This window comes from Poecilia formosa, unplaced genomic scaffold (assembly GCF_000485575.1).
Source record: "Poecilia formosa unplaced genomic scaffold, Poecilia_formosa-5.1.2 Scaffold186, whole genome shotgun sequence".
Classification (NCBI taxonomy): Eukaryota; Metazoa; Chordata; class Actinopteri; order Cyprinodontiformes; family Poeciliidae; genus Poecilia; species Poecilia formosa.
Window position 1 is genome coordinate 1193435 of NW_006800125.1, and position 25659 is coordinate 1219093.

Sequence of the window (25659 nt, forward strand, 5' to 3'; positions counted from 1 at the left end):
TACATTTACCCAAGTTTAATAAACTAAATAAAAAACTGACTTGGGTGCAGCAAATGTTTTACTATGTGCATTGCTGCCAAAAACTCTCTTGGTGTGTAATGTAAGGATTTGGTGTTTCTCTTTTTTAAATTGTTAGCAAAAAAAAGGCCATTTTTAAAGTTTCTGAACCTTCATTAGATAGCTTTTAAACATAAATTAAAAAAAAAAAAAAAAGCAAATGAATAGTCTATGACAGCCATGGCCATCTGGGTAAGCTTGAACATGAAAACATTATAAATAGATATTTCAGACCAGACTAGCTTGGGCATCTCCTCAGGAGGATTTTAAACTGTGGGAACATGGTGTAAAACTTCAGCAGGTGTAAAACTTCAGTATACCATGGCGAACCAGCCCTGCCTATTCAGGACAGACAAGATTTTCTTCATGAAGCATAACAAGTAAAATGTGACGACGTTAATAAAGAGTCCCACGTGGAACGTTACGCTTCGTTTCCAGCTGAAAAAGGCTCTGAAACACAGCCGACAGTTTGAGAGGTAGCTCATGCAAAAAAAAAAAACACAAACGTGACTCTGGATATTTTGAAGTGATGAGAAGCTTTTACAGCTCAGAACATAAAACCAGGGCTTTCTTGGCACAACCAGGTCGTCCCTTGCAGATTTACAGTTCTCCGTGTGGAATGAAGTCAGACAACTTCTGCGGTTGTGAAGGAAAACCAAATGACGGTTTTCTTGTTGTGACTACAGACTTAAAACATAAAACACAATGCTTAAATGAAGTTTTTTTTTAAAATGTTGGAACAGGATCACCCTCTCAAAAATCAATATAGACAAACACAGGTGTCCAAGAACACAGTTGTAAAACCACTTAAAAAAAATAAAAGGGTAAAAGCCTCAGCCCGAGGAACAGCCTTGCAGTCACAGCTGTTGAAAGCAGTCGCTGAGCTCCAGGATCCTCAGGGAATGCACTTGTATGTGGAAGAAACTTAGGATCAAAGTGGAGCCAATTTCCTGCTTGTGAAGAACTGCAATCCCAGATTATCACAATGCAAGGGTAGCACGAAAAACAGCCATTTTCTCCAACTTAAAATCCGTGTTATTATCAAACCGGCGCTTCAGCAGGGTCTTTAGCAGCCACAGGCACAGGACCCGCTTCCTGCGCTGAATCATCTCCAGCCCCGGACTCCTTCATCCCAGACGCCCGCTCTTTTAGTCTTTCGGCAGAATCCCAGGGATTTGGAAGTTCAGCTCTGTAAGCCTTTGGGGTGGGCGGCTGGTAGCGGTATCTGTAGCCAAAGGCACGCAGGTGATAGGCGTAGTACTCCAACAAGTACATGCCTGTGGCATCTACATAATGAAAAGACACCGACACATCTGAGCAGCAGTTTGGACCCTACAACAAAAACAGAGAAAGTATGTAAGTTATCCACCATGTTAGAGTCACAACCCCTCAAACTTCCCATGTTTTTGTCACGTGTGACAGACCAACACAAGCTGTACATGACTGGAAAGTAGGGCTGCACCGATTGCAGTTTTCTGGCGATCGCCAATAACTGATCTTTTAAAAAGCCTTACCGATTCCGATTTCGGCCGATACCAGTTTTTTGTCTGAAATGTTGCTTAATATATCAAGAAAGTTGCTGAATTGGCAACAATGGCGTGAATATTGTTAACTGTAAATGAGCAGACATGACCTGGTCGGCTGGTTTGTCAGTCAAACCTCTCTGACAGGAGAAAAGAAAAGCACAGTGGTTGATTTTTAGACCTTTGTCGAGGATGATAACATCGGTGGATAAGAACGGCTTCACAAATAAAAACCAAACGATCACCGATCTCCCAAAATTAAGGATTAACTAAAGTAGACCAGACAAGTGTTAGCTGAACTCTCATCAAATTAAACTAAAGAGAGACAAACAGGAAGCCATTAGAAGTTTCACAGGTCATGTAAAGGACATAGAGGACACAGCAAAGACGTGCATCAACGATGATTTTTAGGTTTACATGCCACAGATTATTATGATTCAATTGGACGACAGGAAGCTTTGTTTCAAAGACAAAGATGCTGACAAGTTGATGTGAAGCTTGATGGAGCTAAATACACAGCAAAACTAGTCAAACACGTTCAAACTGAAAACCACCGACAACTGGGAGAGGCGCTCACCTTCCAGCAGCACAACGAAAAACAAAGTGGCAGATTTATGGAGAGAAAATAGTCTCAAAATACCTGATTTTCTCTCCATACAGAGGGACTAGGGAATCGTTTAGTTGTATATTTATTATGATGCTTGAGCTGCTTTTTAAAAGGTGATCGGTATCGGCAACAAGAGCCAATGATCGCCGATCACCGATCATGCACTTTTTCACGGAAATCGGCCCGATTATGATCGGTGACCGATTGATCGGCACACCTCTAGTATGGAGCAATTATTCATCAAAAACTTAAAGTCTCCTTTTAATTATGAACTGAAAGGTGTGTCTTTCTTTAAATTGAGGCTGTGTGAAATCATTTTCCACAGCCTGTATTCTCCCTATGCCTAAGCACGCCTCAGACTGGAGAAGCAGACACATTGCCATGGCAATTTCTGATAGGAAAGCAGTTCAAAAGTTGCCACAGCAAAAAGACAAATGAATAAAGTGCACATAAGCTGAAAAACATCCAGCGCTTTTGCTTTGTGGTTGTGATATGTGGTTCTTCAAGACAAGATCGTGAAAACTTTAGGTTACTTTCGTAACCCCGGTTCTCTGAGTAGCATGAGTAAATGTCTCACAATGGGCAACGGCCCTGGTGTAACCTCATCAGAAGCTCCTATTACATTATGCCAGCCAGGATTGGCTGGAGATAAGCCTGTAAGCGTCAGAGAGGCCGGGGACCCTCTCCCTATAAATAGGGCTGACGCTGAGCAGGCATCTTATACAACAAAAAAAAAAAAAAAACATTCACCTCTTCCTTGCAACGTCAGAGCAAGGAGGGTGACTTGGTGAGACACTCAATCATGCTACTTAGAGAACCGGGGTTACGAAAGTAACCTAAAGTTCTCTTTCATAGCATTCGTTTCATGTCTCACATTGGGAACGAGAATATACTGACTCCTGTATTGCTCAGCAGAAAACCACACCTTGTGTGCCAGCTGTTCACTTAATCATTATAATTTAACGGCCGCAGGTAGTCTTACTGATTGGTGCTTACACTGAGAACTGAATGTGCCAGCGATGATGCTGTGACATCAATCTTGTAAAACCGATCAAACGTGTGAGAGGAAGCCCAACTTGCTGCGGCACAAATTTCTTGCAGAGATACTCCTCTCAGCAAGGCTTAAACCCCTAGTAGAATGGGCACACAGCCCCTCAGGAGGCGTTAAAGCCCTTGAGGTATAGGCTAAGGAAATTGCTGTGGCGATCCAATGGGCAATCCATTGCTTGGACACCGGTTTTCCATAATGGTTTTTGGCTCAAGAGACATACAACTGGTCACTTTCCTGACCTGTTTTGTTTTCTCTAAATAGATATCCAAAGCACGTACAGGGCAAAGGTTGTGCAGTTTCTCCTGCTCCAGTGAAGAAAAGGGAGGGGGATAAAAAGCCACCAACTCAATTGGAGAGTATGACCCCAAAACCTTAGGCTCAAAAGCAGGGTTGGGGAGCAAAGTCACCTTAGTTTTATCTGGAGAAAACCTCATACAAGATGGGTTAACAGACAAAGCATGGATTTCACCCACACGCTTTGTAGAGACCAATGCCAACAGAAGTGCTGTTTTCAAGGTCACAATTTTTAATTCAACCTGATCTAGAGGCTCGAAGGGTGAGGCAGAGAGAGCATCCAGCACCAGGGGTAAATCCCACGATGGACTCAGTCTCGAGACGGGGAGCTTCCTGCGAGCCCCCCGCATGAACCGGCACACTAAGGGATGCTGGCCTGCAGTCTTCCCCTCAAAACCCACATGGCAAGCTGAAATAGCAGCCAAATACACCTTGACAGTAGAAAAAGCTTTTCCCTTATCAATCAGGTCCTGTAGAAAAGTTAAAGCACAGCCACAGAACATTGATAGGGTATTTCCTGAATTTTAGAGCACCATTTTTCAAAAACAAACTTTTTGTACTCATACAAAGATCTTGTTGCTGGAGCTATAGCATTCTGGATTGTCTCAATAACACTCTGTGGGAGACCAACAAATTGTAGATTGAACCACTCACGGGCCAAGCCCACAAAGCCAGCCTTTCTGGGTGGGGATGAAAAATTTGTCCTCGTGCCTGAGACAGCAGATCCCTGCGTGCAGGCAGAGGCCACGGATCCTTCCACAGGAGCTGCGTTATCTCTGCTAACCAGTGTTTCGATGGCCAGTGGGGTGCAATGAGGATCATTGTCAGCCCTTCTGTTCGTACCTTGGCTAACGTTGGTGAAATTAGAGCTATGGGGGAAAAGGCATAGAGCAGAACCCAAGGCCACCTGTGAGTCAGTCCGTCCACCCCCAGATCGTGCAGGGAGAAATACAGATGACACCGTTTGTTCTCCTTCGAGGCAAATAGGTCCACAGATGGTTGCCCGTACCTCTGCCAGACCAGCCTGGCCACTTCCGCATGGAGTTTCCACTCTGCATATAGGGGATTCCCTCTGGAGAGGAGGTCCGCTCCACAGTTCAGTACTCCTGGGACATGAGTTGCCCTCAATGACAGAAAATGTTTGCTACTCCAAATGATCAGTTTGTGAGCCAACATGTGCAGTTTTAATGATCTCAGACCACCCTGCCTGTTGATGTAAGCCACCACAGTGGTGTTGTCTGTTCTGACCAGCACATGGTGACCTCTTAGAAGTGGAAGGAAATGTTTCAGTGTCAAGTGAACAGCCAGCAGCTCCAAGAAATTGATGTGGGCTGACCTCATATTTGGGCCCCAAGACCCATTCACCATATTTTGTCCGTATAAACCTCCCCAGCCTGTCAGGGAGGGATCTGTCGTGAAAACTTTCCTGTTGTGCACTACTCCCATTGGAACGCCCTGTGTCAGCACACTGGGGTTCCACCAAGGGCGTAGTGCTGCCCTGCAGGCTGCGGAAACCCTCACTCTGTGAGAAACATGTGGATTCAGCTTCTGCTGAGAGGCCACCCAGCGCTGGACTCCGTTCATATGGAGTCGGCCAAGGGGAACCACTGCTAATGCTGAGGCCATCAGGCCCAAGAGCCTTCTGCAGAGTCTGATGGACACCAGATTTCCTCTGTGAAACATGGACAAGCAGTCCAGCATTGTTTTCACTCTGTCCTCTGTCCAGTCTCACGCTGGCCTGAACTGAGTCCAGGGAGAGACCTATGATGGAAATGGATTGATGGGGGAGTAGTACACTCTTCTCCATGTTTATTTTGAATCCCAGATCCATCACGTGTTGCGTTAATGTAGCTGTGTGATCTGCAGCCTCCTGGCGGGAAGACAAAGCGATCAGCCAATCGTCTATGTATATCGCCACCTGGATTCCCCGCCTCCTGAGCGGGCCCACAGCCGCCTCGGTGCATTTTACAAACACTCTCGGGCTCAGTGAGAGACCGAAAGGGAGTACGAGGCATTCGTAACACACTCCCTGAAATGCAAATCTGAGGAATTTTCTGTGCGGTGGATAAATGGGGATGTGAAAATAAGCATCCTTGAGGTCGATTGAAGTAAACCAATCGCTGGGATGTAGGAAGCGCAGCAGGGAGTCGTGTGTCAGCATCCTGAATTTGTATTTTCTTAGGTGCTTGTTTAGCACCCGGAGGTCTAACATAGCAGGCATCCTCCTTCTGTCTTTCTTTGGCACGAGGAAATAACGTGAATAAAACCCCTCGTGGCAGTGCTTGTGAGGTATTAGCCTTATTGCTCTTTTCACTAACAACGAGGATATTTCCTCTTGTAAGACAAGAGCGGCTTCTCCCTCTGCTTGCGACTGAATCACCCCCCTGAAACATTGCGAATTGCAGTCTGTATCCCCTCCTTACAGTTTTTAAAACCCACTCTGAGTCCGTGCATTTTTCCCACAGATGGGTGTTGCCGCATGGGCAGGTTCGTGCCTGTGGGCTCTTCTCCACGTTATTAGATGACCTGACGGTCTCCATGTTTCGGGGAGATGAGATGGCCGTAAAGCTACTAAAAAGAAAAAGAGCTGGCGACAGCTAAGCTAACCAGTTATGGTTAGACTATGGAGGGGGAAGCGTTGCGGCTTCCCGGTAGGTAGCTTACGGTGGGAGTATTGCTACTCTGAAAACTGCCAACGAATAACCTTATGGTGAGTCAGCTTTTTTGGGGGGGTGGTATTTCTACCAGAGAGAAACTACTCGCTGTGATACCGAACAGAAATCCCAAGCCAAGCGCCGGGTGACCGAGCTTGCGCACGCGTCTGTGGACAGTTTAGCTTGGCTCAGAATAATGTCAGTAGTTACACGAGAGCTGGTTGGAACTTCTGCTCGTCGCGAGAGAAGAGGTTTTTGAATAAGATGTCTGCTCAGGGTCAGCCCTATTTACAGAGAGAGGGTCCCTGCCCTCTCTGACGCTTACAGGCTTATCTTCAGCCAATCCTGGCTGGCGTAATGTAATAGGAGCTTCTGATGAGGTTACACCAGGGGCGTTCCCCAATGTGAGACACAAAACGAATGCTATGAAAGAGAACCACAATCTAACCTGCCATGTCTGACTACCTCACTTTATCCCTTTATCCCATAAGCATGCTTTATAACACCTTAGATCAATGCTGGGATTTAACAGCACTTGCCTCTGAGATGGGGTAGTAGCAGTAGCTCCAGTACCAGAAGCTCTTGGGGAACTTGGCAGTGAGGTGCTGCTCGGGGACGAAGGGGTGGAACGTCTCCCTCTGCGCAGTGTCTCGGGAGTCTCCTGCCAGCACCCCGACCTTCTCCATACACTGCCCCATCGCCAGGTCCTCTACAGACGAAGTGTGAGTGCACACTTTGTTTTTAAAGCCTTCTACGAATCTCCGCAGGGCTTCTCTGCTCAGTACGTATCCCGCACCGCCGCTCATGTACCCCTGCTTGGTGTAGGGCTTGAATCTACGGCCGAAGTAAATCGGCTCGTCCGGCGTGTGGTTGGCAAGGATCCATCGCAGATTGTCCACTATCACGTAGGTGTCATCATCCGCCTTGAGGAACCAGTCTGCCTCGTTGGCGTGATGCTCGTAGGCGTAATGGAAGGCCCTGATAGTTTTCCAGTACAGCTGATCGCGCCCCTCCTTAGTGCCAAGTCCCACCGTGGGGAAGTCGGGGTCATCCACAGAGCTCATGAAAACGACTATGTTGCAATGGCGGCTCCAGGTGTACTTGACATGCCGAGCCTTCGTCTCCAAGTTTTTGGGACCAGTCATCACCCAGCAAAGGATTCGCACCTTGTTGTACAATTCGTCAGCCATGTGGCTATCCTCACCTGGCAAGGAGACAAAAACACATTAATGTTCTTTTATGTGTAATGTCTATTTCCACTTGTGAACAAATAAACAGAGTTCTGGATTTCATCAAGACATACACAGGAGACCAACTATGCCCAACCCTAGTTGACACCTGTGTCCAGGGCGTCAACTAGGGTTGACGCCCTGGACACAGAGACTGGCATGTGAAATAACTCCCAACTCATTGTTGCAATTGGACATAACGTCTGCTGAGGAGCTTAGTATGTGTAGATTTATTTTTACAGAATAATAAAAGCTAGTAACCAGCACTGTTATACACAGTAAACACTGTCCATTGACAATGGAAGTATTTTACTTTGTTCTAAGATAGATATAGATTAACTTCTGTATTAGTTTGACATGTTTTATATTGGAAAAAAATTGTTTGAGTCTTTACAAATAACTTTATGATTTTTGTCTGTCACCATTTTAAATTGTTTTATTTTACTTAATTTTTCTTTAAAATCAATGTATTTTTAATATGAAAATGGTCAAATCTGACATTTTCCTTGAATTTTTCATTGTTAATGTTTTATTCCAAATTAGCATTACACTGACAGTCTTTACCATGTAAATTTTTCTAATGAAAGTTTTACTAATAATGCCTCTTATGTACATACATGTACAGCAGAAATAAAGTGATTTTTTATTATTACTTTTGCCTTGGTAGTCTTTAGTGTCATTAATACTGGTGTCTGTTGTCTGCAAATGTTCAGTGAACATTTCTGATGAAGTACTGGGGAGGTTTTCTGAATGTTCAATATCAGCTGAGAAGCCACTGCACAGAAGAGGATGATAGTGTGGCTGACTTTTTGCCAAAGTCAATTAAAATTATATTTTTCAATGAAAATAATGCTTGCAGTGTTACCAAAATCAAGTTATACTAGTTATACTTCTGTCCCTCAATCCACAGCTCACAGACGACTCGGTGACAAAAGCTCACAAGATCACAGCCTTGTAAAATCGGACAAAAGCTTAAAACCCGTTTGTTAAGGTAAAGCCAAAAGCTGGCTCAACAGAGCTTTAGTCTGACCATTTTCTCAGGCGATGCCTACATGTTGGGGGTGGGGCTAATGCACAATAATGTAAATGAACAGCCTTGTTAAGCAGCGCCACATTGCTAAACTGGTTTGTGGAGAAACTCTGAAAGCCACTGTCTCAAAAAAAAAAAAAATACATTGGGATACGCCAACATTCAAATTGTCAAATCTTGGTAATTTCTTTTTTGATTTCCTTTGGCCCCCCACTGAGGCCTCAGTGGGGTTCAACTGAAAGCCCGCAGGCCTTGTTGTCACTTCAAGCAACAGATAAACCATAGCATTTGTTTCACTCCTACAAAAACCCCAATTTTGTAGCTACAGTAATATAAATCCTATAAAAGTAATACAAACACTATAAAAATCTATAGTCTATAAAGGAAACCATAAATCTCTACCAATTAGGAATGTTTCTAATCATACCGGACTTGGCAAAAATTCAAGGCACATTACTTGCAAACCGGTCTTCAGTCTAAAGCACAACTCTAAGGTTTAGCAACAGAGTGGCATCTCAATCACACACACTGCCTCAACTTCACAAAGAGCAAAGTTATTTTTAGTGTCACATTTCAGACTTATAAAGCCCCTTTTATACATTCAGCACATTCTCTAAACCTGACACCCACTGAGAGTTTCAGTAGTCACATGTGAATTAACATCCTGGTATTTTGCTGTAACAGTTTGTGATGAAATTTTAGCCAAATTGAGATAAACATTGTTTAATTAACATAAAAAAATATAGTATGCGTTTTAAAAGTAAAAAAAAAAACAAAACACTAAAATCTTCTAACATACAGTTTCGTCCTCTTTATAAAAGCTTGTTAGACTTGTTCCTCTAGTCTACATAAAGCAGAGTGGTAGAAAAGGGTAATTTCTCCTACAATAAGCGCCTAAAAACTAATATCAAATTAACTAAATATAATAATTTGCATCATCAATTTTTGATCATATTTTAAAAGCAGGAATAATTTTAGGTCTTTCACTGTCACTTAAAGCAATCAGATTGCGTTATCTATTTTAATTTTATTTGTGTGTAACTTTTTTTTTTTTATCCAAGGTTATACTGTAAGAACCTACAGACATATTTAGAAAATGATCTTAGGAATAAAACAAGCTTGTGTATGCATTTAGCTTTATCCAGTGAAAGCACATTCCAGTCACACATAAATGCTCCCTGTGTTTTACATTCTTCTGACTCAGGATAAGCAGGAAGTAGATTAAAACAAAACTCGCCAATGTTTAATGAAGCCATTCATGTTACACCCAGTACCTTAAAGGGTTTTGTAAAGCTTTTACAATATATTAAAAGGTGATCTTTACATAAATACCCAAGAAACTGCTAACTGATAAAATTACTTAAACATCTGAGTTGCTTAGGTGGGTAACATTAGGTATAAAAATAAACTTCCTTTTTGTTTAGTCAATCATTAACGTGTGTTCAAGTTAACCCCTCTCATTAAGGCTCAACTGATCTGAAGTCTTACTTAGGTAAAATAAAGGTTGCTTCTGGAAAACGAACATACCTGTATGATGAGGGTGATCCAAGTTAAACAGAGCGGACCTCTCCTTCTTCCATATCCCCTGGTCTTCGTCCAACTGTTGCTGCTGGACACCAAGTTTCGCATAGCCTTCGGCCTGCTCAGACCTCTCAAACCAAACCTGCCGCAGGAACACGTATAATGTGAAGGTCCCCACCACAAAACCCGCATAAAAGGAGAATCTGGAGCCCAGGGCCTTCATGCTGGACCAGGTGTCCTGCAGTTGATCACTGTGGCAGCAACTCAACCTGAAGGAGGAGGGAACTGGAGTGAACATAACGCTCTATGTTGGAGAGTTTTGATGCATCTGTGGCTGTACATATGTCACTCCCTGCGTTTGAGGTGTGGTTAACTCACCAGCAACAACGGCGGAATACAAAACATAGCAGCTGAAATAGCCAACGGGCTATTTCCTCTCAGCGATCATAGCGCCTCGGCTCGGGGAAGCGAAAGCTAGGAAGAGACGCGACGTTTCCACTACGAACAATTACAGCTAGCCATAATAAAAACCAAGCTAAGTTCTCACCCAGCGCCACAGAGAAAGGAGCGACCAAATCCCAGAACCGTTGACTGAGTAAACTCCCAAGTGAGAGAAAACAAACAACGACACTCGTGTCCGGTTAAACATTGACTCCAGGTCTGTGTTGGAACCGTTGGCGAAAGCTAACTGGCTAGTCCGTTATTCAACCGTCAGTGCTAGCGTCAACTTCGCTGTTAAGTTATTTAGCAGTCGCGTCGCGGCTGCGCAGCTAACGGAAACTCCACTGACGAAGGAGGGAGGCTGATGTTTCACTTTCACTGAAATAAAATCCCTTAGAAAACCTGGAAACAAGAAGCTTAAACGAGCTCCACGTCGATGGAGGATTAATATCTAACTTGTTTGACTGACTGCTGTCTTCCGTCCAGTAAAAACCGCTACTTCCGGTCATATTAGTCAGAGGGCAGGGTCGAACTTTAACCCTTGTAAACGTGACTTGTTGAAAATAAATGGATAAAAAGTTGTATTTTCCCCCCTGGCTTGATACTTTTATCTAATATAAATGGGTTCAAAAGAAGTCTTCAAATGACCTGAACGAATAAAATATAAAACTTTTTTGCGTTGCTATTTTATGTTAAATATGTTACACATAAAGTACCGCGGATGGATTAAGGACATCCGGGTACTTCGCCCTTGCGAAACTTTCACGCCCTCTTTTGGAGGAAAGTTTAGAGTCGTCATAAATCTGAATGCTTTTCAGAGACTTGTCACAGTAAAAATGTGTTTTGTAAAATAACGCTATGAAACTTCTTTAAACCAAAATTTATGTATTAAAATGTTTTTTTTTTTTTAACTGGTCGGATTAGTGTTTTCATTAAATGGGAAGTCATATAAATAAAGGCTTGCAAAAACCTAGTGATGGAGTTACTGAAATAAATTAGTAATATTCTAATTTATTGACTAGGGTTTGAATAAGTCAATACCAACGATGGAGTGTTTGGAGTCGAATAAAATAAATCTATGAGTATATTTTACTTCCATACAAAAGTGCTTTGTAAGACAACTGTGCACAATACCACTTTAGCGTTCCTGTTTTCAACATTTTAATGGAAAAAAACAACACAGAATTAAGACCGTCACTTCAAGCTGTGCATAGCACAGTACAAATACTCAAACATTAAAAATAACCAAAAAGCAAAGTAGAACACATTAGCAAAAAACACTAACATTTAGGAGATAATTGTACATCATTGCACAAGTCTATGTTGAAATGTCTGTGCAATTATTGCAGCATATTTACACTAAACTTGTCTGGTTCTGAAATGGAGATCTATGTATGAAATCCAACAGTTTCTTATTAGGTTTTGGGGGAGAGACTGGTTATACAATCTAACATTTGGAGTATTTGCATCAGATGTGGCAGTTGTCCTGTTTTTTCCCCTTTTACTTTAATTTCATGGTTCACATTTAGAGATTCAGTGATCAGAACTTTCCTTTCAATATCGACTTCTGGTTTAATTTGAGGTTTTATCTGGTGATTTGCACTCCGAAGGACCATAACACATGTAGCAGTTTTGAATCCATTGGAAGATGGAGCGTAAGCGAAAGATGACGTGTCAAACACTAAAGCATTTTGGACAGATTACTTTTTTTGTTTGCTTTATAAATACGCTAGCTGACAGTCAGCAAACTCATTAGCTTTAACAAAGCTAGGTTCTTCAATAATTTAGAGACTATGTAATGAAACACACCCCTATCACCTGAATGCACTTACCATGAGCATAAAACCACAGTTTACATGAAATACCATTCCACCATTGAATTTGGAGTTATATAACAAAAGCACAGAGTCTGTATTGTTAAACACATTTACTCAAGGAGTTTATTCTCCACTTAATTTGTGTTAAAACACAACAGAAATGATTTAATGTATAATCGACAACAATTATGTACAAACAGAGCTCCAAGAAGCAGAATTATTCACAAACTATACAAATTCAGCCCTTTAAATCCACATCTGAATTCATTCATTTCACACGATGAACTTTACAGAAAATGGTAGCATGTTTTTTTTTTGCTAAATTAATATAAATTAACTATCTTTGTCACAAACAAATAGAAACACACATGCTTTGAAAACCTTGTTGCACGACAATGGTTCATCGAACCGTTTAGAGTTCCTTTCATTTGTATTTGGCAGAAAAATCATACATATTTGGGGCAAGAGTTTGTGCACATACACAGAGCCGCTCAAAAGTATTCATATCTGTTAAACGGCTTCATGTTTCGTCATGTTACAGCCGCAAACGTGAAGGTGTTTTATTGGGATTTTAAGTGACCAATCAACACCAAGTTGTAAACATTTGAGAAATAGACAGAAATGCGAATGGATTTCAAATACAAATCTGAAAAGTGCTTTGCCCCTTTCACTTTAAAATCCCTAAATAAAAACACAAGTAACTAATTGGTGAACAGTTTTGAGTGTGATTTAATCTCCCAACAAATACAGCTGTTCTCTTAAGGCCTCAGAGGTTTGTTGGTAACAAACATGAAGAGAGGAAGAGGACAGACGACGTGTCAGCGATTAAGTTGTGGAGAAATTTAAAGCAGAGATAAGTTACAAAATACCCAGTGCAGAGCACCATTCAAGTCGTCAGAAAATGGAAGAGGTGCTACACAACTACAGCCGAGATGGGTCTGGCAAACACAGAATTAATCTGGTAATTCTGGAGGAGCTGCAGCCATCCACAGCTCAGGTGGGAGAATGTATTGACAAGACAACCACAAGTCATCATTTCCACAAGACTTCCCTTTATGGAAATGGCAAGAAGAAAAGCATTTAAAAAAAAAAAAAGCCATATGAAGCTCTGTTTAAAGTACACCAAAGGCCATGATAGGAACCCAGTGAACATGTGAGAGAAGGTGGTCTGCTGAGTTGAGTCTACAACTTCATTTTTTTTTAGAGAATATGTGATGGAAAACCGACACTTTATGTCACAACGAGCACAACATTAATGTGACGTGAAAGTCATTCTGTGGAAATGTTTTTGTTCTGCAGGGATAGAGCAGAGTTAATGTGAAGTGTGGTGGAGCTAAATATACAAACAGGAAAATTCTAAAACTAAAAAAAAAAACAATAACAAAAACTGGTTGCAGGATGCATCAGCATTGAGGGTGGGGCAGAGGTTCACCTTCCAGTAAAGCAACAACCCTAAACCTTCAGCCAGACCCACCATAAAATTACCTAGGTCAAACTTAAAGTTTAACAACAGGCCAAAGTGCAGACTTAAATATGATTGACGCGCTGTGGCAAGACCAACAGTAGCTCCATTCCCTCTGATTTCAAGCCATTTTTCATATTTCAAGCTGATGGAGTGACCTGAATCAAAAACTGAAGCAAACTGTGAATCAACGTTGTATTAACTCAGGAGACTAAATACAAATGCAAGCCACAATTTTTATATTTTAATTACTAAAACACCTCCAAATACATGGATTTCCTTTCACTTTGGATTTTGTCACTGTGTTGATGTGTCAGATAAAACTCAATAAAACAAATAAAAGATACAGCTGTGAATAATTGTGATTTTTCTCGTTAAATTTGTCAGGTTTCAATGGTGCTTGTTGTTGTCGTCGTCGTCGTCGTATACTTTTCGGCATGACAAATATGCAGTCCAAGGTACAGAATTTCACACGTTTCATAAATTAGCAAGTAAGAACTGTGAAGTGAATGGCAGCGTCGCAGAACTGACTGCAGCTTCAGAAGTCGATGTAAATGTTCAGTAACGCCAGAAAATGTTTCTAGAAACATATTCGCCTCGTGTCATCAGGTTCCGTCGGCCTTCTACAAACTGAATCCCATCAAAAAAGGGAAAATGCATAACTTCATTCAACTGCACAAGTGCAGCTCACGCAAACTTTGTGCAGCATCTGAAGGTTGTCTCTTGCAGACACTAACATTATTGCCTTTTCAGTTCACATTAAATTATTTTCTGAATGTGCAAACAGCGGAGTTACATACCACTTATCAGATTCAACAGCAATAATTGATCAGGCTTTTCAAACAAACTGTGGTAACGGTTTATAGTCCCTCCACCTGCTGGTCTCCACAGGAGTTCATCGCAGCAGGGGCAGTGAATGTACGCCGTGAGCTCAAATGTCCACGTCGTCCGAGTCCGATGTGCTCGAGGACTGGGTTTCCTCCTGACTTTCTCCCCATACAAACCTGTAGTTGTTTTCAAGCTCCTGCTGCCTCTTTTGCTCTTTATAAACCTCCTCTGTGCCTCCAGTCTGCGGGGTAAATCAAAAAAACAAATTAGAAAGATGCAGTGTTATTTGACTTGCAAAGTTAAAATTTGGTTAAAAGTGCATGCTTCTAAAGCTCTACGGGTTTAACACAAAGGAGTGGCGCGATGCAGACTCCAGAGTCAACAGCAAATGCAAACCAAATTCGCTGTTTTTGCCCATAGGTGTCTGTTACTCTGCAGTCTGAAAGGCCCAATTCTGATCTTTTCACCCCCCAAAATTAGGATTTGTGCCACTTCCATATGTGGTATTGCATTGGATAATCATCCAATTGTTTTCAAACGCCTGAACAGTCATGTTGCATTTTACTTTTACATCACTGATGTGAGAAATGCATCATAATTCTACAGAAGAAAAAGCCAGAAGAATTAAATCTGGATGCAAACACTGGCTGAACATTATGATTGTGAACTTATGGAAGAAAGTCGCCACTGCAGCACAGCTCATCATAATCCCGTCGCTCCTGGTCGGACTCCACATCCAAGCAAAACATCATCTCTATTAGTTGTGCTTTTTTTTCCCTTAATTTACTTCCTTCGTGGTGTTGTGATTTTTTGACAAAAATGTTGGCTCTCGTTGCTGAATAAACTTTGAAACCAATCGTTAGATGGTACCATCCATTAGTGTTTTGGTAAACAATGTTGTTCTGCACATGCGGGTCGCTTTGTGGTCCAAAACTGCTCACACATAAGTCTGACTGCGGTAGGATTTAGTAGTGTGAATGACCACTCAAAAAAACCACACAAAAAACCCCAGAATTGAGCATAAAAGAAATGTTTAATGACCAGGCCTTTGCAAACCTTGCTGATTTGCCAGTGAAGTTTTTAGATTCAGATATGGTGTGCCAGAAACTGGACTTAAGTGACTGGAGTTTGACCCCTTTGGTGAATGTTACACAGGAGTACAGCAACCTCTATTTCTACCTTTAAAAACAAAAAAAAAAAAAACAAAACAAAAAAGTTGTTAGTGGCAGCCCCGTTAAAACAAACTAAAATAGCTCCCTGATTAACTGAATGTGAAGCCAAGTAATGCCTAAAAAGTAATAGTAAAAGAAGATTTCCATTTTTACACGTTTTAAATCTCACTGTGATGTCAGCAATAACAGACCGAGAAAAGGGGAAGGAACTCTGCGTCATCGCGCCCGGACAAGAACCTTGAAGCGTTCTGAAAACGCCAGCTGCAGTCTCGTACGTAACTGTTATGACTGAGTTATGGGAGAAGCATTTACTTTAAATTTGCACAAGCTGCTAATGTTTCAAACTCAAGTTGCAGTTTGAGGAATTTTAGACAGTTGCTAAAACAAATACAAGCTTTTATACAGTCACATGCTCTTATGTTGCAAAAGTGACTCGGTCTGTAAACTCCACAGCCGGTTTCAAACAAAGTGCTTAAATTTAGGTCACAGTGACTTATGGGTAAATTACCAAGAGGTTTATGAGCAGCTCCCTGAAGGACTTGGTGTCTTCTTCAGTCAGCCACTGATCGCCTGTGTCCTCTGCATTCTTCCGCGTCAAAATCTTCACCTCAATTTTACCTTTAACAAGGACACAAGGATAAAAAACGATTACCCAGACAGTTCAAGAGCAACACAGCTGAATGACAGATTAATACGGATGAATGGAGTGAACAGAAGAGTGGATGAAAGGAGACACAGAAATGACAAACCCTTCATCTCCAATTATCTTTTAAACAAGCTTTGGCTTACAGCTGCTGTCTATTTCCATTTTGAAGAAGCACAGAGAGGATTTGTCGCCATTTTCATGGCTAAGCTGTTTCGGAAAATTACTATAAAAGATGTAAAGATAAAGACAGAAGGAGACAGATAGCAATAAAGCTAAAGACAGGCGATGGAAAAGATAAAAGGCTGTGTGTGTCGCCGCACTGCCCCTTCATACCTTCAGCCTTCAGTCCTGCCTTCTCTAGCTGTTCTTTAACCACGTCCTTTATGTGCTGCCACTGGGGGTCTCCTTCGCCCATCTCCTGAACTTTGACCTCACCATCAGGGCTGCTGCCCGTCTTATACTTAGTAATTTTGATCTTAACGTGGTCGTCAGCTGCTTGGTCTGAGGTGACAAGAGAGGGACAGAAGAGACAATTCACCTCAAAACCCGTCAGCAGCGTCACAGGCCGGAGGCGCCAAACAACCTTTTCAGTAACATTTCTGTGGCGCGGCGAATTCAGGTCAATGGGTTTGCTTTCATTCACTTCTGTTTTGTGTTGATTGATGAAAACTAAGTCACCCACATCTAAATTAATGGCAGCAAAAGACCACAAACCAACTAAGAGTTTAATCTGAGACCATCTCTTATTTTTGCATCTCCGTGTTCTGAGATGAAGAATATAACAGGTGATCATGAATGGTTGTGATGATGACAGACATGCACAGGATGGCGGCGGCCCAGGGCTTCAGGCCCGTGGCGGTTACCTGGCTGCTGAGGAGCCAGGCTGGGGCTGCCTCTGCTCGGGTCGCTGGTCCGTTGGACCTTCTGCTGCTGGGTGTCTTCAACGTCCTTCTCCTCCAGATGATCCAGCAACTTATCCAAAGTCGTCTCCAGAGCCTGTGTTGCCTGAGTGCGATCAAACTCTCCTTTAAGACCCTCGGTTTCCAGCTCCTGCTGGGCCTGCAAACACAAAGACGACGTTCAGTTTCGCTTAAATGCCACAAATTAGATCTCTGAGGCAACATTCACACTGCAGGTCTTGATGCTCAATTACAATTTATATTAAAGTCCAATATTTGTCCCCATATTATTACCAAATGATGCGACTGCAACAGGACTTGTGTGTGAACATTTTATGACGCTAAAACGACTCGCATGCGCAGAAGAAGAAGGTAAATGTCGCAGAATGAGTCAGAATAAGTGTAAAGTGAAGTCTGCAGATGAATTAATATGAGTTACGGCGACATTTATTAATGTCAATAATTTAATTTAGAAACTGAATCTATTATACGTAAATATTTCCCTTTGGGATTGATAAAGTACTTTTAAATTTGAAATGTGATAACAAATACCAGAATCACCAGATCAGTTTAAAGCAGTGGAAGATGACATAACAACCCGAAGGAAGCAGAATTATGATCAATAACAGAAAGTGCAACATGACTGTTCAGACTGCAGACACTTTGAAAACAATCAGATACGCATCGCACAACTCAATTTTTTTGAAAGGTGGAAAAATCTGAATTGTGTGTGAAAAAAAAAATCAGATGAATATCACATTTGGGGAAAAAAAACAAAAAAAAAACAAAACAGATTTGGGTCTTAATTATCTGCTGTGTCTAATGTAGTGTAAGGTTTATCTTAGGGTTCAAACCTCATCTATGATGTTGTCAAACTCCTTCTGCATTTCTTCTTTTATCTCTTCGATCTTCTCAGAAGGCACAGAGAGGTCGGACATCTCATCCTCGAACTCCTCCAGCAAGTTCTCGTCTTCATCTCTCTCCTCCCCCCTGAGTTTCCCTGGTTGCCTGTCGCCTGTTGATTTCTCTTCTCTACTTTCAGCCTGGTTTTCTGCTTTCTGTAGCAAAAGGATTTAAGCATCGCAAAGTTTACTCTCTGCACCACACAAAAACAAGGAAATGGAGAAAACCAGATGTGGGGAAAGTCCTGACCTTCCTGTTGCTCTCCTTAAGGTGTTGAACAAATTTCATCAGATCTGCTGGGTCTGTGATGATTTTAAAGTTGAATCGTTCTGCTTAAAGGAAACATAAAAATCACATAAACCATGACCACAGAGTACGTAGACACATATGGTTCTATGAAATAAGTTACAAGTAAAACATGTAATAGCAAATGTTTAAAAGTTTATGGTTGTAAAACAGTGACCTGAATAGTAATAAATTATAATCTTCATTGTTTAAACAACAGTACCTTCTTCTGCTTCATTGTCTGCTAGTGAGTTATAGTCACCATTCACCACCTTTAAAAAGGAAAACATTTAGTTAAGGCTGTGAAAGAGTCAATAGAAAAAGAGAAATCCCACCCCCTGGTGGTAAATCACGGAAGTGCAGAAATACTTTTTAAAAAGGAGATATGAGGGTTTCTATAATCAGAAAATGTAGTTTGTCAAATGATTTTATGTGTTTTAGTCAGATTAAAAGATATCATAGCACAAACAACATCTGATGCAGCCTGCCTGTGATTTCCTACTGAAGATTTGGAGTGTACACTGAGACAAATGAAATAAACAACAACAGAAAAGGAAAGGTGGAGCGTAAAAAACATTACCGACTCTCCCCAATTTCTGTAAAAATAAATAAATCTATTCTATACTGGATAGGATTTGATATATATTTTTTATTACATCCTGATAAGTGAAACTGTAAATTGAAAATGAACTACTTTAATCAGATCCTCCAAAGTTGTTTTTGTGATTATTTGGAATCAAAATCAGCGATTTTTGTGGTGCCATTTTAGAAACATTTGCATGGAATTTTGCTATATTTGCATTTAAGTAAATGCAAATATAGAAAATGTAAATGTGACTTTCTGTTGCTTGCCATATCAGTCACATACTATAACTTGACATCAGCAAATGCTTTGGCAGCAGAGTAGCAGAGGTAAGAAATGCTACCACCTACTGGTGAGAGTTAGCATCTCTTAAACTCAATGTTTTTGACCATTTTCACAGAAAATTTGCAACAAACTCATCATTAATTAACATGAAAAACGTGTGAATTTCCTCAATGTTTAATCTCGGTGTCACTGCATCGTTCAGTACCTCCTTGTCTTGATGAGAAGCTGTGTGTTTTAATTTCCCAGGTTTTGTCACTCCTTCCCAAAAATCAGCATCATCCGTCTCTTCTGACGGTGTATCTTCAGTCGCGTCGGAATTTCCCGCTTAAAGACAGAAAACAGACATCCTTGTAAATAAGAAAAATACTACAATCTGTATCCTGAATACGTAATCTTAATATATGTAGCTTAAAAATATTGTCCAAGTTCTTTGAGTTTGCGTTTTACCATTTGACGCATCTTGGTGGCCGTTTGGCGGAGGAGTGGTCTCCTCTGCCGTTACCTCGACTGTCCCATCTCCACCTTCATTACCAGCCAGCATCTCATCAAGATTCTTCAGCTCCTCGGAGATCTGCTCCACTTTACGCTTCGTGTCCGCTGGGAACAGTCGGAGGAACAGAGCAGCAACAGACATGTCGTTACGCATCCTGTTATGTTTCACACTTGTAAATAACGGATAAATTAGATCAATTATTTGACTTCGTATAACCGTACTGCTATTAATGCACCAATAAAAAGCAGGAAAAAAAAGCAGAAAAAAAAAAAAAGAAATATATTCCTGCATTGTGAACCTGGTGTTTGTGTTCACTCACAGACTTGAGCCTTCACATAATCCATGTACTGTTGTGCACTCAGAGCCGGCTGGCACACGATGCCCTGCGGCTTGGAGGAGGACGGCGGCCGCAGAAACGGATGCTGGCAGGTGCGACTGGTGTGAACTGTCAACACGTAGCGGCACGACTGTGGCTCGTCCACACGGGCGACGTAGTCACTCGAGCCATCTTCACATACAAACTAGAAAGAGTAGAGTCACATTGTGTCAACACAGGAGAATAAAAGGAACTTCCGAGCCCATTGCAAGGGAAGCCTACAAACATTTGAAAGTTACAGAAGGTGCTTATTCAGTCGTGCTCACAGTTTTACACAGAAATAAATCTGGATGTAAAAGGAACTGCAAATAGGATGCAAACCGTTTGTGACCACAGCTACTTGGGTTACTCAGATTACAATCATTTTGTAAATTTAGATGTCTCACCCGGACTTCGGTCTCTCTAGGATTTCCATTTAGGTCACACTTGGACCCATTTACATAGGTCTGGCTGTGGTATCGTTTCAGTTTGTGCTGTTTAGAGGCCTGCAAGATGAAGAGATATGATGTAACATGATGTGTTAGAGATGATTATTAAAAGAAACGCGCAAGACACTCAGTGCCTTGAAAAAGTATCAAATGTACTATGTTCCTATTTTATTGCGTTACAAATCTGGGATTGCATTTTGTCTTGAGTCGTGTCTCTGATGCCTTTACAGTTTCCACAACAAAAATTACAATTAATAATATATTCACAATTTTTTTTTCACATCTACTTCATTTAAAAAAAAAAAAAATACAAACTTTTTTTAGATGTGATCTAACATGCAATTCATACTAGAAAAGGTGAGTCTCACCTTTGCTGTTTCATTGTTCCAATCAAATTCGGACTCATAGTGTCCCAGAAAGAGAACGTCCCCTCTGATTTCTGAGTCTGAGAAGAGAACACGATTGTCAAACAGGTTTCAATGGCAGCGTAGGTTTAAGAAGAAAACAAAACATTCTTCTGGAACAAGATCTTTTCACACCAACATGAGAGCTCAGACAAACATTACTGTAATAAATTTAATTATTAATGATTATTAATAATTGCTTGGTGGCATCTCAGAACTTTGTTCAAAATATTCATATATAATTTAAAGTAGGATTTCTTTCATATTCTTTGACAATTCTGAGGAAGAAGAAAAAAAGCAACTCAATGATTTAAACATCATCCTGCAAGGAACCGACACCAAGTTATAACCCAACAGCACAGCCTATGAGAGAAGAGTCCCTGGTTTACAGCATTGTATGGAGCCAAAGGCCGGTGTCCTCCATGTTTTAGTTCTCTCTCTGAATCAACACAAGTGGATCAAACAGTGTCTCTTTAGCAGGCCTCTGCAGAACATTAGCATGCTTTCGGAGGTAGTCACCACCACCGAGAAAAATCTAAAACATGTAGAGTACCAACAGTGGAGGTGACACCCCTGGTTTAACTCATAGATGGGTCTGAAAAAATTTATTTCAGTGAAAAATATATTTTTTACTTTACATTTATGCTTGTCAATTAAATGAATGGCTTTTACCTTCAAGGTGGTACTGTCTAATATGATGACCGTAACAAAACTCGTATGTCCACCAGTCCTTTGTCTGCAATAAACAAAGACAGCAGATTATCTTTTCAATGCAGCATTTCTTTTGTCATCAGAACACAGAAAAAAACAAAAAAAAACAATTTTGTGTGAACGTGGAAGGTTTTCTAGTAAAACTGGGGAATTGCTGGCTACTGTGTTTTTTCTTCACTGCAAAACTTCCTCATTTTTGTAGTCTCTGTTGCTAGCTGCCAGACGAGAAATGGGGATTGAGCGAAAGGGGGAAGACATGCAGCAAAGATTCCAAGGTCGGGAATCGAATCCAGGCCGGATCTATAGCCTCCGCATGTGGAGCGCCCCAGAACTTCCTTTTTGTTGTTGTTAAAAGCTGGCAACTTTTAACTTGATAGTTCATTACTTCTCCAAAAGGTGCTTGTATCCACATTTTTCCCATAGCGTACCTTAATGACTAGAGACTAAAATGTAAACTTGCATACACTTAAAAAGGTTTCTTAACATTTTCTCTTTTAAAATCCTTTACTTATAGAAATTTTATGATTTCTGTGTTTATGTTTGTTCCATGATTTAGATGTAAAACATATTTAAATTTGTGGCATACATGGACCGTGCAAAAACAGACATCTATCTGGGTGGACAGATAGGTGGCTTAATAGTTGATGGATGAATAGATGTGTGAATTAAACACAGTCTGTTAACTGTTTTCTTAAACAAATCATCATAATGTGTCCTCCTAACTAAGTTACATCTATCCAATTAACCTCTGAGAGTCTGGAAATGTGTCTGCATCTGCAGATTTTTAGGGAGGAACTGAAAGAAACTGAATGAAAAGCAAAGACAGTTATGCAAGTGAAATCCAGACCTACTTAAATAGATTATGAAAATCTATGCTAAGGAGGATTATGTGTATTTTTTTAAACAAAATACCTACAAAAATACACTCCAAAAGTATGTTTATCATGTAGGTAGAAAGAACAGAGAATACAAATCTAACAGCACAAGACTTTTTGCTTTTCCATACTTGTCCGGATCTGGAAAAGACTTCAACCAAATTCCTGATTTTTCCAAGGAAAATGTGTTATATACTAAAATACCATGTACTGTTTCCAAGAAAAGAAAAGCAACATTATGCCTGACAACTGCATCATTTTGTTTGAAAGATAAAAGTAACAGTGAAACAATTCGGGTTTCAGGAAATGGTGTTATCTTGTAGAAACAGTAACCAAATTCAAAGATGTAGTGGTACAATTACAGAACAAGTAGTTCCCATTGCACTGAAGCACCTCTGTACAAAAAAAACCCCATGTATAAGCAGTAACGTTGCAAAAATCACAAACATTTATTAAAGTCAGTGTAAGAGCAACATGTGCAATAGCACATGTATTAAACTATTTTCCTGCAAAAGCTCAACTGTGAGCCACTATCCCTATGCTGCAGTTTGAAACGAACGCTTTCTAATCGCTTTATTAATTAACAGGTTGAGCATCTGATAACTGGATTACACAGATAAGCAGAGGCAGACACAGATACGTTTAAGCACCAACCTTCACAAGACAAGGGGCTTTGTGCATTGGCCTCAGCAGCTCCGGGATGTCTGGTCCAGTGTAGCCCTGTGAGTCGGATTCAGAAGCTGGATCCTGATGAAACCGGACCGCCTGGGCTGGAAGTCGACATTCATAGAGCTGCTTGTATTTATTGGACACCATCATGACCTCCTCTGTCTTGGTCTAAAACATGAAGAAGACACCCCCAACAACTGTTTTAGCTTTTAATATAAACAGTGAACATTGATTTTTTAGCAAGCAACCTTAATGGTTTCCAAACAGTTAAGTGTTTGTGATGTAAACACAGTGGAAACAGAGAAGCTCTGTGTAAAAGATGTAGTGACAGCTGTTGCAATGAGCTCCGCATGTAAACTCACAACTACTAACCTCCAGGTGAAGATTTAAGAAAATGTCTTAAATCCAAACGAACCAACAGTCTTAGCGTACGTTAACAATTACGACTACACAAAAGCATTATCGCTAAAAACAGTAGCTTTCGTCCTAGCCAAAGTGCTACATGTTACCGTTAGCATCTGAAACGCCTTGACTCACCTGCCCCAAGATGACGGGGTCGGAAAGAATTTGAATCCCATATTTCATTTCATTGAGCTCCTCTAAGTTCAAAAAGGCTGAGACAAAGAGGGGACATATCAAAACAACAAGGCACAGTCTCTTCAGCCACCGTACCGAAGAAGCGGCCATCGCTAACCCTCTGATCATAACCACCGCCTCCTCCCTCAGGCGCTCCGCTGGCAACAAAACACACAACGCCTGACATGGTAGACGCTGATTGGTCACTGAAATAAATCCTGTGCTGTCATTGGACCACATTCCTGTCCGTCAGCGGGCTTTCCGTTTCCGAGGTGTGTTTGTTTGAAAGACTGGGTCAGATTTTGAAGGGGCGGCGCTGTGGATTCAGCAGACACGACTAGCTTTCGGCGTTTGTCTTTTTATAAAATTAACACACGTTTTTGGAGAGAGGAATGCATAAACAGAACAATTGGCGTGATTGATGAGGCATATTGCATAGAAATGAATGGCTTCTTTATTGTCTACTTTTTCTGTTTCCTTGCATTTTCAAATTTTAAATGAAATTATTGCCTCTTATATGATGACGGGGAACAAAAACCAGCACGCTGTTGGGATGAAACGACTACTTAAAATCTACTTGAACACATGTTTTATTTATAGAGCACATAATGGCTTCCATTCATTCACAAACTCACACACGAAAGCAGTAGAGGATTTGACAATGGCTGTGAGAATTACACTCCAAGGACAGCATCACAAGGAGCTCCAGAAGACCAAAATAAAAGTTGTTTCTCTAATAGAATGGAAATATTATCCCACTCAGGTGTACTAGATCCCAGTTAAAAGTAAATGAAGGCACACATGTTCAAACTAAGATAAAAGAATAAATAAATGATCTAGAAATAGAAAGATAAAAATAAGAGACTGTAAATGTAAATGGACAAATTTACTGCAAATTTACTGCAGAGTTATTAAAAATAGCATACTCCATTCAAAAGAAATGTGCAACAATTTTTATTTATTTATTTATTTGCTTTTACTTCAATTTTTGGATTTTTGGACATGCTTGAACCTGACTGACTTCAACAAAAAGCAAGACCGTCACGTATCTGGGCTGAAATAGGTGTTTTTGTGAATTGCTTTTCATGTCTTAAGCAAGCATGCAATACTCTGTGTTATTCTTATATTATGTTTTTGCTTTGCTGTTTTGAATATGCCACATGTTCAAAACAGTGGCATATTCACTGTTGACTGGATCCGGAATTTAGTTAAGTGTAGTATTCACCGACTCCCTTTCTTACCAATCTCTTCTCCCACTCTCATCACATTCATCTGAAAAGGGGGACAAATCCAAATCAGATTTGATTCTACAAATCTGATTTTCCCTTTGTTTTCTTGTTTAATTAGTTAGTTAGTTTTTAAGTTCATTTTTCAGTGTTCCACTTCATTTTGTCATTGTTGGTTTATTAATCTGATTGGATTTTATTTTGTTAATAAATTCTCAGACTTGATTAAGTGTGTGAAGAGACTGAGATTGGCTTATGATTCCAGAGATACTGGAATAGGCACTCCATTTAAGCTAAAGCATTTAAATTTATTAATAATTTAATTCATAGTAAACTATTTATTACAATTATTAATAATTCCATAAGGCCAATATTGGTGCAAATTCTGATTCCCAACAGTTTTGATGTCATTGTGTGAGATTGGAACATTTTTGGTTCCCAGAAGTCCGACTCCCAACAAACGTTACTGTCAGTTGTTATTAAAATGCTGCATATATTAAACATAACTTAAAAGAAATTGGACTTCATAATTTAACTACTTGAAATTGAGTCTCTGTCCTTTTAAGAAACTCTTGCTCTTTCTGGCACTCTGCTTTCAGTAGCTGGCATAATTA

The 25659-nt window shown here is 40.6% G+C and overlaps 2 protein-coding genes across 4 annotated transcripts; both read right to left on the bottom strand.

The window, feature by feature from the left end:
- Positions 1–70: 70 nt before the first annotated feature.
- Positions 71–10949, bottom strand: c1galt1lb (core 1 synthase, glycoprotein-N-acetylgalactosamine 3-beta-galactosyltransferase 1, like b). Its single transcript, XM_007566114.2, has 5 exons — positions 10514–10949; positions 10345–10440; positions 9973–10235; positions 6726–7390; positions 71–1389 (listed from the first exon to the last, which is right to left on the bottom strand). Exons 3-5 carry the CDS (start codon positions 10187–10189, stop codon positions 1099–1101), a joined length of 1173 nt encoding a protein of 390 aa, XP_007566176.1. The 5' UTR covers positions 10190–10235; positions 10345–10440; positions 10514–10949; the 3' UTR covers positions 71–1098.
- A 953-nt stretch (positions 10950–11902) lies between these two features.
- On the bottom strand, positions 11903–23980 carry os9 (OS9 endoplasmic reticulum lectin). Of its 3 annotated transcripts, none has more exons than XM_007566116.2 (15): positions 23781–23980; positions 23229–23411; positions 21661–21724; positions 20953–21029; positions 20543–20641; positions 20100–20301; positions 19735–19884; positions 19493–19611; positions 18643–18691; positions 18384–18463; positions 18086–18289; positions 17196–17391; positions 16666–16833; positions 16195–16304; positions 11903–14755 (listed from the first exon to the last, which is right to left on the bottom strand). In XM_007566116.2, exons 1-15 carry the CDS (start codon positions 23946–23948, stop codon positions 14618–14620), a joined length of 2007 nt encoding a protein of 668 aa, XP_007566178.1. In that variant the 5' UTR covers positions 23949–23980; the 3' UTR covers positions 11903–14617. The 3 variants fall into 3 exon arrangements, with proteins under 3 accessions (XP_007566178.1, XP_007566177.1, XP_007566179.1); XM_007566115.2 differs by having other exon boundaries at positions 18384–18466; XM_007566117.2 differs by lacking the exon at positions 16666–16833 and having other exon boundaries at positions 18384–18466.
- Between the last annotated feature and the right edge of the window lie 1679 nt (positions 23981–25659).

Bases quoted from the DNA above. Each gene is read 5' to 3' on its own strand.
- os9 (XM_007566115.2), bottom strand. From the start codon at position 23,948: ATGATCAGAGGGTTAGCGATGGCCGCTTCTTCGGTACGGTGGCTGAAG. The intron at 20,642-20,952 runs GTGAGACTCACC...TTCATCTTGCAG, and splicing joins GGAACAATGAAACAGCAAAG to GCCTCTAAACAGCACAAACT. The intron at 16,834-17,195 runs GTAACCGCCACG...TTGTCACCTCAG, and splicing joins CCTGGCTCCTCAGCAGCCAG to ACCAAGCAGCTGACGACCAC.
- c1galt1lb (XM_007566114.2), bottom strand. From the start codon at position 10,189: ATGAAGGCCCTGGGCTCCAGATTCTCCTTTTATGCGGGTTTTGTGGTG. The intron at 7,391-9,972 runs GTATGTTCGTTT...TCTCCTTGCCAG, and splicing joins GGATCACCCTCATCATACAG to GTGAGGATAGCCACATGGCT. The intron at 1,390-6,725 runs GCAAGTGCTGTT...TTTTTGTTGTAG, and splicing joins GCTACTACCCCATCTCAGAG to GGTCCAAACTGCTGCTCAGA.